Source organism: Cebus imitator, unplaced genomic scaffold, assembly GCF_001604975.1.
Source record: "Cebus imitator isolate Cc_AM_T3 unplaced genomic scaffold, Cebus_imitator-1.0 Scaffold74, whole genome shotgun sequence".
NCBI classification, from domain to species: Eukaryota; Metazoa; Chordata; class Mammalia; order Primates; family Cebidae; genus Cebus; species Cebus imitator.
Genome location: NW_016107389.1, coordinates 4,131,623 through 4,143,656, shown reverse-complemented (window position 1 = coordinate 4,143,656; position 12,034 = coordinate 4,131,623). Strand labels below are relative to the sequence as shown.

The following is a 12,034-nucleotide window of genomic DNA, read 5'->3' as shown; positions in this document are numbered from 1 at the left end:
TTTGCATCTGTATGCAAAGATATTCATGACATACTTTTGTTGTTGTTCAAGACAGAGTCTTGCTCCATTGCCCAGGCTGAGTGCAGTGGTGTGATCTCGGCTCACTGCAACCTCTGCCTCCCAGGTTCAAGCACTTCTCCTGCCTCAGCCTCTGAAGTGGCTGGGATTACAGGGGCGTGCCACCTATAATCCTGGCTAATGTTTTGTATTTTTAGTAGAGATGGAGTTTCATCATGTTGGCCAGGCTGGTCTCGAACTCCTGAACTTGTGGTCCACCCCCCTCTGCCTCCCAAAGTGCTGGGAATACAGACATGAGCTACTGTGCCTGGCCCATGTCACATTTTTTAATGGGTGATAAATATGGCTTCAGTTTGTAGCCTTACTTCTCCCACATTATCCTGCAGAAAGTAGAGAGAATGGAAAGAAGGGGAATATTAACATTGGCTTTTTCTGAGGAAAGGATGTGGTGGTATTGGTGAAAACCATAAATGATTTCATTTTCTTTTTATCTACATGTATCAATTTTTCTATAATGTATTATGCTTAAAATCAGAAAAAATAGTTATTTGTATCTGAAATGAAATGTGACATAATTCCTCTTTGGATTGCTTTAGAAATAAGTTTAATGTTTAAGCATGAATTTGGCCAAAGAAAAGGAAAGCAATGATAGTGGTGGATGTCTTGAGCTCAGTATATATGAGTAGCTGTAAGGGAAGACAATGAAGAGAAATGAACCAAAGTTCCTTTGAGAAGAAAAGGCAGCCAGGTGCGGTGGCTCACACCTGTAATCCCAGCACTTTGGGCGGCTGAGGTGGGCAGATCGCGAGGTCAGGAGTTCCATACCAGCCTTGCCAATATGGTGAAACCCCGTCTCTACTGAAAATACAAAAAAATTAGCTGGGCATGGTGTTGCACGCCTGTAATCCCAATTACTCCAGAGGCCGAGGCAGGAAAATCACTTGAACCTGGGAGGTGGAGGCTGCCGCGAGCCAAGATCACACCAGTGCACTTAGCCTGTGCCACAGAGCGAGACTCCATCTCAAAAAAAAAAAAAAAGAAAAAAAAAAAAAAAAGAAAAAAAAAAAAAAAAAAAAAAAAAAAAGGCCAGGCATGGTGTCATACACCTATAATCCTATCTACTCAGGAGGCTGAGACATGAGAATTGCTTGAGCCAGGGCAGTGGAGGTTGCAATGAGTGGAGATCGCACCACTGCACTCCAGCCGGGGCAACAGAGCAAGATTCCGTCTCAATTTTAAAAAAAAGAAAAAAAATATTTTGTTTTAAGGATATCCTTAGGATTAACCAGATGTTCTAAAAATGTGTGTGCAGGAATGTTCACTTCTCTTTGTTGTCGTTGCAGCAAAAATTAGAAAACAGCAGTGAAAAATTATTTGAGATCATTGTATGTGTGTGTGCACATATGTGTGTGTGTGTNCAAGATCACACCAGTGCACTTAGCCTGTGCCACAGAGCGAGACTCCATCTCAAAAAAAAAAAAAAAAAGAAAAAAAAAAGAAAAGAAACGGTAAGTATGTACTAAGTATATAGGTGAAGCTGGCAGGCTGAATCCCTACTTGCTACAAGTCCCCTGTTAACCCACACATAATCTTTTAAGTATTACCCTAAGGCAAATTTATGTATTATCCATGAAAATGTATGTTGGCATATAGGAATCCATGGTTCTGGAAACTAGATTTCCAGATTAAAGAAGCGAAACCACTCTCTCTCATTCTAAGGGAATGAGTGCTATGACTTTTGTTTTAGGCTTTAAAGATTTTGACAAGTCATTCCTTCCATGATTCTTATGCATGGATGTTTTTATATTTAAAATTTATCTTACTAACTAGTTGGTTTTTCAGGTACACAAAGATGTGAGTGTGAAACTTACAAAACTTTCTGTCATTTGAAGCAATTACTGATGTATAATTTTGAGAATATTGAACTTTTTAGCTTTCATTGCAAGTTATTCCTTATCTGTTTAATTTACAGAACTGCTTCCCAAGTTCATTTAATGAAATTTTCACCAGATGGAGAATTTTTTGCAACTGCTGGGAAGGTAAATTGTGAAAATGCTGTTGCTAAATTATATGTTTATAGTTTACTTTGAAACCTTAAAAACGTTAACTGTCTGCATTCTTTTATTTATTTAGCTTGAAAATAATAGTTTCCACTAAAAAGTTTAAGTATTAGAAATTGACTACGTTATTGTGGTGTTAAAAGGCTGTGTGGTATAATTGAAATAACATAGATTTAGGGGCAGATCTGGATATAAATCTGCTATTTACCAGCTTTCTCATCTTGGGCAAATGAATCTACCTGAGCCTTTCTTTTCTCATGTGTAATAAGAGGATAAAAACACTTATCTCATAGCTCATTGACCGTAGGATTAATTTAGACAATGTATACAGTATAGAGTGACTGGCACAGTGCCTTTCATGTAGTATACAATCAATAAAGCATAGCTTCTATTTATATTACCTTTTAGTTGGTGTATATTAGACTGTTTTTAATATGTAAGACTTTATGGGCTTTCTAGAAAGATACTAGTAACCATTTCTTTAGTGTGCATACTTTGTTACTACCTGTTGATTTTAAAGCAGTGTATTTCTTTGAAGTTATTTTTATTCATTGGTTCATAGAGCATTTCATGAACTACTACTAAGTCAAATTGTTGTTCTCATGGCTCAAAGCCTTCTGCAAACTAAGCATGTGAGTTACTCTAAAACCACGGTAAGATTTTTGTTTTTTAGGAGAGAAGTGGAGCTGTTTATTCTGATTGACTTTACAGGTGGGAACTAAGTTATAGCTTAAAAACAGCACCTGGTACATTCTAGGCTCCCTTGCTCTTCCCTTATTTCCCAAATTAGGAGGTATAAATTTGATTGTACGTAGAATATTTTATATAGTATTAATATATTAACTCATTATTTTCATTATCAACATTTTCTTTGAAAAGTCACATGCTAATTCATGAAAAGTATTCTTTTTTTCAATAATTAGCAGTCTTCATAAGTCTGCTAGTGGTATTTTTTTATTTAATATTTGGCTTATGGGAAAATAAGTCTTTTATTTCATTTTTCAATCTTTCCTGAATGACTCCATTCCCCATACTCTATAGTAATTAGCAAGAATTTTCCTTGAGCACAGAATTCACACATTCACACAATTCAGTTCTTAAAGCACAGTTAGGGAATGCTAATAGAAAAGTGCCAGAATTAGAATTTTCTTCTTAATTCCCCTGTGCCCAGCCTCTCTTCCCATCCCCAAGTTCTTGCCATCGAGGAGGAAAATATTACTTTTGCTATTTGATTTAATTTTTAATTCTGATCTGCATGTTATTCTGTTTTTGGTTTTTTTTTCCCATTAGGATGACTGTCTTTTGAAGGTATGGTATAATGTAGAAAACTGGCGGACAGCTGTTACTTCTCCAGATAGAAGTTCAGAAAAACAATCCCAAGGAGAAATTGACTTTTCTTTTGTATATCTGGCCCATCCTCGAGCCGTAAATGGATTTTCCTGGCGTAAAACAAGCAAATATATGCCTAGGTCAGTGGATTGGTCATTATTTCCCATGTATTAAGGGATCATCATCTTTGTTACTTTGATTGCTTTTCTCACTTTTGAGAGTCCATAGTTATAGGACTTCTGAGCCTATGAAGATTAGAGTAATATTAGATACTCTCTGGCCTGCACATCTCTGGCTGTGGGTCAACTGTGATTGATGCTTAGGTTAAGAGCCATATTAAAGGAGTTTAAGGTGAGATAATTTACCTCCATATCAAATGTCTTTAAGTCATAGAATTGTGCATATTTTGTTTTTCTTTGTGCTTTGTATCTGTCATCTTTTATTCTCCAGATTGTTGTTTGTTTATATTTTTACATAAATACTCTCTCATTTTGTACCTTCTAGTATGTCTCTCCTGGTTTTCTTCTTTTAAAAAATGGCTTTATTATGAGGATATACCATGAGTTCTCATATGTTTATTTGACTGCTCCCAGCATATCTGAGGAAAAGAGAGTAGGTTAATACCCTATATTATTCTTCTCAGAAATAGGTATTAGTTTAACCACACAAGCACGCACATACTTACCCTCAGTACCTTCTTTAGTTCTGGAAAGAGCTAATACCATACTGAATTTTAGTAGGTTATAGAGACCTATTACTTAAGTACAGGTAGAAGTCCCTTATTGTTTTTTGGTTTTTGTTGTGTGTTTTTATTTTGTTTTGTTTTGTTTTGAGACAGGATCTCACTCTATCACCCAGAGTGGAGTGCAGTGGCCCAATCATGGCTCACTGCAACCGTCACCTCCTGGGCTCAAGTGATCCTCCTGCCTCAGCTTCTCAAATAGCAGAGACCACAGGTGCGTGCCAGCACGCTGGGCTAATATACTTTTTCCTTTTTGGATTTTTTGTAGAGTTGGGGTTTTGCCATGTTGCCCAGGCTTGTCTTGAACTTCTGAGCTCAAACAATCTGCCTGCCTTGGTCTCCCAAAGTGCTGGATTACAAGCATGAGCCACTGTGTACAGCCAGAAATCCCATTTTGTACTGTATGGCCATTTTCAATTTGGCCACACCATGTGACCACTGTATTTTTTCCCTACCTTTTCACTGTTTTATGAATTTTGCTAAATAGGTGTTTTGAGCTATAGTGTAGCTACAGCTAGGTAAGGGATAGAGAAAAGAGAGTGAGAAAAAATGGAGGGAGATGTGTGCAAGGATGGGGAAAGGAGGAGAAACGAGGTTGGGGAAAGAAAGAAAAAAGGTGCTAGGAAGGAGAGGTAGAGGACAGAAGGAGAGAGATAGAAAGGGAAGATGGCCTTGAAAGGCTGTGAAAGCAAAGAATGGTGGGAGAGGGAAGCCAAGAGAGGAAGTAGAAAGGGGAAGATGGGGACGTAGACAGCAAGAGGAACGGGGGCCAGAGGGAGAGTGATGAGAGAATGGTGGAAGGAAGGAGAAGGGGAGGGCAACCAATACAAGTCATGCTGTTCTCCCTTCTCTTCTGGAGCAACTTCTTTTTTAGTCAGTAGGTTAACAAAGTGGCTAGTATACAATATTTTGATTTCTCATTTACTGTAACTCACTGAGTTACTGATAAAACCTACTGATTGTTCAGTTTTTTAAAAAGCAGATATATATGCTAGAACAAGTTACTACAAAATATCATGACTTTTTCTTTCTTTTTTCCAAACTTGCTGAGTTTCCTTACAGAAGGTAGTCTTCGTTTGTAGAGCTTCAGCCATTGAGCTCTTGATGCTATGGGACTTACTAATATATATGTAATTGATTTTAGCTTTTATTTTAAGGAGGTGGAAAAAAGGAAATTAACTGAAAGTCAAGGATGACTAAGGAGGGGAGGTGTTTAGTACTTATTTTATCATGAATATTCAATTCTTACATTTTACTGTTTTGGGCATCTGTTAGGCAAGGAGAGAATTATTGTACTCAATAGTTACTAGCTTGTTGTGACCGTGTGCAGGTGCCTTTATAGGAAGTAGAGAAGAAGCATATGATATAATTCAGAGAACTATCTACTCAATAAATCAGAAAATTTTGTTAGAAGATGTAGCTATTTCTTGTATGTCAACTGAGAGATCCTGGCTCAATCTCAGTCTTTGTTTTTTTAGATGTAAAAATAATCTTATTGAGAGCTGGGATGGTGATACATGCCTGTAATCGCAGGATGAGGTGGGAGGATTACTTGAGCCCAGAGGGTTGCTTGAACCCAGGAGTTTGAGAACAGCTTGGGAAACATAGTGAGACCACATCTCTTAAAAAAAAAAAAAGAAGTAAAATTTGGCAAGGTTACTGAAGTAAGAACTATTGAATTCTAGGCAGAAAAGAAATAGGTTGGCAAGCATTTTCTGTGATGAAATCTGTATATAGTAACATTTTCTTCACTGGTACCTTAGTTGGACCTTTTAAGTAATTAAAGAAACATCATAGCATTGTCTGTGATACTACGTGAAATTTGTATTTTTGCTTCTAAAATCTTTTTATTCCTTAGGGCTTCTGTATGTAATGTACTGTTGACTTGCTGCAAAGATAATGTGTGTCGTCTTTGGGTAGAGACATTTTTACCAAATGATTGTTTGCTATATGGAGGTGACTACAACCATTGGACTGAATCAATTAATTTAACAAATAACTTCAAGAGAAATGCTTCTGGTAAAGAACGAGTTCAAAATGCTTTAGAAGTGAGTGTTTTTGTTACATAACGTACTACAAGTTTTAAAACCTTTGGTACATTGTCTTTTTGGTAACATAGTAATATTATTAAAAAATCTATATCCTAGGAAAATAATTCTTAGAAAATTTTCAGTTTTATTTGGTTCAAAGAATATATTTTTGTCTAGGTTTTGTCTGGAGCACAAAACTACCTATAAGTATCAAGTTAATTTTAGGTTAACTGATGATGATAAAAGGATGATTACATTTGACTTAGCTAAAGTAACATAAAGTAAAATCTGAGAATGCAAATATTTGACTCTTAAAAATAACAGGCCGGGTGCGGTGGCTCACGCCTGTAATCCCAGCACTTTGGGAAGCTGAGGCGGGCGGATGACAAGGTCAAGAGATCGAGACCATCCCGGCCAACATGATGAAACCCCGTCTCTACTAAAAAATACAAAAAATTAGCTGGGCGTGGTGGCGTGTGCCTGTAGTTCCAGCTACTCAGGAGGCTGAGGCAGGAGAATTGCTTGAACCCTGGAGGTGGAGGTTGCAGTGAGCCGAGATCACGCCACTGCATTCCAGCCTGACGCCTGGTGACACAGTGAGACTCTGTTTCAAAAAAAAATTTTAAAACCCATATTTTTTCCTTCTTAGAGCTTGAGTATTTTATCCTATTTTCTTCTCCTACCATTTTATCTTTAGAAACCTCACCACACCCCCCAGAACTTGGAGTCTTTAAAGATTCATCTGGAGAGTAAAAGTCAACTTTTGATGTTTGGATACACTAAAGTTAGAATAGTAATACACCTGATCTTAGCCTAAAGGCTGAGAAGCAGTAGTAGAATAGTAATACAGAATCTTCTCCTTACCATTTTTTTTTTGAAACAGAGTCTCACCCTGTCAACCAGGCTGGAGTGCAGTCATGTGATCTTGGCTCATTGTACTCCTGGCCTTAGTCTCCTGAGTAGCTGGGATTACAGGTGTGCATCACTATGCTCAGCTAATTTTTGTATTTTTAGTAGGGAGAGGGCTGCACCATGTTGGCCAGGGCTGGTCTCGAACTCTTGACCTCAAGTGATCTATCTGCCTCGGCCTCCCAAAGGGCTGGGATTACAGGCATAAGCCATGGCTCACAGCCTTTCATTTTCTTAATATTGAAAACAGGAAGTGATTTTATTTTTTTGTGAATTTTGTTTTTGTTTTTGACTTTGAGATGGAGCCTTCTCTGTCGCCCGGGATGGAGTGTAGTAGCATATCAGCTCACTGCAACCTCTTCCTCCTGGTTTCGAGCAATTCTCCTGCCTCAGCATGCTGAGTAGCTGGGATTACAGGTGTGTGCCACCACGCCCAGCTAATTTTTGTATTTTTAGTACAAATGGTGTTTTGCCATGTTGGCTCAAGTAATCCTCCCACCCAAGCTGGTCTCGAACTCCTGGCCTCAAATGATCTACATGTCTCATCCTCCCACAGTGCTGGGATGACAGACGTGAGCCACCCACGCTCGGCCCTGAAAACAGAAATGATTTTAAAACAATTTATCTTTGAATGCTTTGTGTGATTTTGCAGCAACTATTTTTCTAATTTGAATAGTATTCTGATGGCTTAGAATGTAATAAACTCTATGTTGACTCAACAACAAATAGAATGGTTACAGGTAGTAATAACTGAAAGAAGTTACCAGGAATCTGAAGACTTGTTCTACCTTTTTCCCTGCATCTTCTTAGCTAGATGACCTTGGGTTCTCTATAAAATATTTTATCATATGAAAAATGAGAATAACAATATTTGCACTGCCTGCCTCATGGCATCAAATGGGATGATCCCTATGAAAATGCTTTGTAAATTATGAAATGTCCCATGTGCAAAGGTAATATTATTTAATACTTTGTGGTCACAAAGAATTAGCTATAGACAAAAAAAGGACTGTTTATATAGAGACGTCATTCACAGACAATAGTATTGACAAAAAAATTTTTTAACATTAGATTTTAGGAAATACATTTTAAGAAAACAAACCAAATAAAAATTGCAAAATATTGTGTGAGGATTAAGAGAAGAGCCAGGCGCTTTAAGTCATAACTTTATTCTTCAGGATTCAAATTTGCTGTACAAAAATGTTGAAGGTGTTTTTACACATAAAATATTCTGAACTAGGATAAATGTAACTTCTGACAATTGTTATGTAGTTTACACATATACAACTTTTGACAACATAGGTATTAGTTTTGTTTCTATTCACACAGGTAAATCTGAGACATTTTCGTAGAGGTCGGAGGAGATCACTTGCACTTGTAGCACATACCGGATATCTGCCACATCAGCAGGATCCTCATCATGTTCACAGGAACACTCCACTGCATGCCAATGCACTTTGCCACTTTCATATTGCAGCCAGCATCAACCCAGCCACAGGTAATAAAACATTGTTCAAAACGTAAGTTATACTTTTAGTTTTAGAATAAGTAGAATATTGGAGGTGACTTTCTTAGCCCACTTTTCGTTGTAGTAAGCTCATGGATTTCTGTTTGTTTGCCTTTAAGGCCATGATTTTATTTGTGATTTAGGATCTTGATAAGGCATTGAAGTTCATTATTAGTTTATTCAAAAGTTAAGATTTGAACTGTTGCTTAATAAAAGTACTACAGAAGTAGTATTGTATTCTTTTACTTTTTATTTTTATTATTATTATTTTTAGATTGAATTTTGCTCTTGTTACCCAGGCTGGAGTGCAATGGCACAATCTCAGCTCACCACAACCTCTGCCTCCTGGGTTCAAGCAATTCTCTTGCCTCAGCCTCCCGAGTAGCTGGGACTACAGGGGCGCGCCACCATGCCCAGCTAATTTTTTTGTATTTTTGGTAGAGACGGGGTTTCACCCTGTTGACCAGGATGGTCTTGATCTCTTGACCTCGTGATCCACCCGCCTCGGCCTCCCAAAGTGGTGGGATTATAGGTGTGAGCCACCGCACCCGGACTTTTTATTTTTCATAGAGATGAAATCTTGCTGTGTTTCCCAGGCTGGTCTCAAACTCCTGGCCTCAAGCGATCTTCCTGTCTTGGCCTCCCAAAATGCTGGGATTACAGACATGAGCTACCATGCCCAACCTCTAAAAGTAGTATTTTATGATTATCATATAGTTGTTAAAATCTTTGCATTTGGTACTTGATCTTTGGAGCCATTCCATAAAGAGGGCAGAAATATGTAAAAGCTATTACTGGAAGAATTAAGAAACTTATCTCTGTAGTCAAATATGTACTGTTAGACTAAGAGATCTGGATTATCTGGGTCTACCTATGAATTTGAAAATGTAAGTATTTATTATTTTTGAGACGAGAAATCACTCCTGTTTCCCAGGTGGGAGTGCAGTGGCACGAACATGGTTCACTGCAACCCCAACTTCCCAGGCCCAGGTGATTCTCGCACCTCAGCCTCCCAAATAGCTGGCACTATAGGCAGGTACCACCACGCCCAGCTAACTTTTTGTATTTTTAGTAGAGACTCAGTTTTTCCATGTTGTCCAGGTTGGTCTTGAACTCCTGGGCTCAAGAGTTCTACCTGGCTTGGCTCCTAAAGTGTTGGGATTACAGGCATGAGCCACTGTACCCAGTCAGCAGTTATTATTTTATATGTATATAAAATAGTAATATACAGAGTCAAAAATAAATATATGTTTAATATATTAAAAATACATATTATTAAAATATATATATAAATTACATATATATATACTTTTTTGTTTGTTTGTTTGTTTTTGGACAGAGTCTTGCTCTGTCACCCAGGCTAGAATGCAGTGGTCCAGTCTTGGCTCACTGCAACCTCCGCCTCTCAGGGTCAAGCAATTGTCATGCCTCAGCCTCCCAAGAAGGTGGGATTACAGGAATGCGCCACCATGCCCAGCTAATTTTTGTATTTTTAATAGAGACAGGTTTTCACCATGTTGGCCAGGTTGGTCTTGAACTCTAGGCCTCAAGCCTGGAGGCCACATCGAGTAAATAATTTTTATGAGTATAAAAACTGGTTGTCACAATTGGAACATTTAAAGTAGAGCCCTGGAATATTACTTGAAAAAAAAAATTAAAGGCAATATTTGCATAAGGTGTTATTTGTATAAAAAGTGAAAAGTGAAAGCCTCCTTTCAACTCTACCACACCTTTGTCCGTCTCCCTAGAAGATAACCACTAACAACTACTTGATGAGTTTTTGTTTATTATGAAATTTTTTTTTTTTTTTTTTTTGAGACAGAGTTTCGCTCTTGTTGCCCAGGGTGGCATGCAGTGGTGCAATCTCAGCTCACTGCAACCTTCACCTCCCGGGTAGAAGCAACCTCCTGCCTCAGCCTCCTGAGTAACTGGGATTACAGGCACCTGCCACCATGCCCAGCTAATTTTTCGTATTTTTAGTAGTGACAAGGTTTCACTATGTTGGCCAGGCTAGTCTCAAACTCCTGACCTCAGATGATCCACCCATCTTGACCTCCCAAACTGCTGGGATTATAGACACTTTGGGAGGCCTATAATCTGGCCATTACGGAATATTCATAAGCATAAATTAAGGATAACCTATTTTCATATAGTACATTGGATTTACAGTATTGCATTCTTCAAGGAAACATAGTGATAAAGATGGCCCATTAATTACTTGAATAGAATTTAATCTGTTAAAGCAAGAAGTACTCTGATAAGTCAAAGTGTAGAGATACTGTGGTAGGAATGAAAAGTATCTGCTGACCTAGATTTTATTTGGTTGACAACAGTCCTAGCTCTAAAATAATTTATGAGCCAAGAATAAATGGGAGAATCTTGAATTATCTTTATTAAAAAATCATATAGGCTTGAGACCAGGCACAGTGGCTCATGCCTATAATTTCAACACTTTGGGAGGCCAAGGCATGCAGATTACTGGGGGTCAGGAGTTCAAGACCAACCTGACCAACCTGGTGAAACCCTGTCTCTACCAAAAAATGCATATAAAAATTTGCTGGGCGTGGTGGCGTGTGCCTGTAGGTTTCAGTCACTTGGGAGACTGAGGCAGGACAATTGCTTAAACCCAGGAGGCAAAAGTTGCAGTGAGCTGATACCAAGCACTGCTCTTCAGCCTGGGTGGCAGAGTGAGTGAGACTCTGTCTCAAGAAGAAAAAAAGTCTTCAAACGTAGGCTTTTACCTTTATTTTAAACATACTCACAATGGTTATGATGCCCAGAGTCAACGTTAAGGACAGCTGAATAGTTTTGAAGATCCCCGCTTAGTAAAGGACAGTATTATGAGAATAAGGAAAGCATGAATTCTGTATTAATGGAAAAGGCTTGAGGGGTTACTGAAAAAAAGGAACCCTAAATTCTAGTGCGGTATTTCTTTGACTAGCTTCCAATAGGAAAACTCTAAGGTCTTTCTTTAGATGGTTAGGTCCCTAAGGAAAATATCCAGCAAGTCAAACATTAGTAGCTAAATTGGACCCTATGGAGAATTTCTTTCCCTAAATTTGATTTGTTGGAATGACTTTTCTGGATGCTTTATTTCTTATTCAAAGCACAACTCTCAGATTTGGCTTCACTTATTTGTCCATCAATAGAAATGGTTACAGGAGAGGCACTCCTAGAGCATGTTCTCTTAGTTCTAACTCTTATACACTGTCCATGAAGATTTTTAGTAAAAATGACATTATTCAAATTTTTGAATGTGTTCAGGATGTAGAAGAGGTGTGTTTCCTTTTGGTTAGAATGCTTCTGCTAAAAGCCAGCATTATTCCGTCTTCTTGTGAATTTAACAGTAAGGCCTACTAAAGGCATTGCTGATCTCTTTTGAGGGGCTGATTGTAAGTCAGATATCAGAAAGTCTTACCCATGAATTATTGGGGGCACT

The 12,034-nt window shown here is 38.1% G+C and overlaps 1 protein-coding gene across 9 annotated transcripts in view; it reads left to right on the top strand.

The window, feature by feature from the left end:
* Positions 1 to 12,034, top strand: part of DMXL1 (Dmx like 1) — a 174,824-nt gene that overhangs the window by 32,900 nt on the left and 129,890 nt on the right. For all 9 annotated transcript variants that reach the window (XR_001826286.2, XM_017531876.2, XM_017531877.2 and 6 more), the window contains 4 exons: positions 1,991 to 2,057; positions 3,369 to 3,547; positions 6,008 to 6,197; positions 8,418 to 8,586. Coding sequence is in view for 8 of the 9 variants with exons in the window: in XM_017531876.2 (XP_017387365.1) it covers positions 1,991 to 2,057; positions 3,369 to 3,547; positions 6,008 to 6,197; positions 8,418 to 8,586 (605 nt within the window). In the remaining variant the exon portion in view is untranslated. The remainder of the gene's footprint in view (positions 1 to 1,990; positions 2,058 to 3,368; positions 3,548 to 6,007; positions 6,198 to 8,417; positions 8,587 to 12,034) is intronic.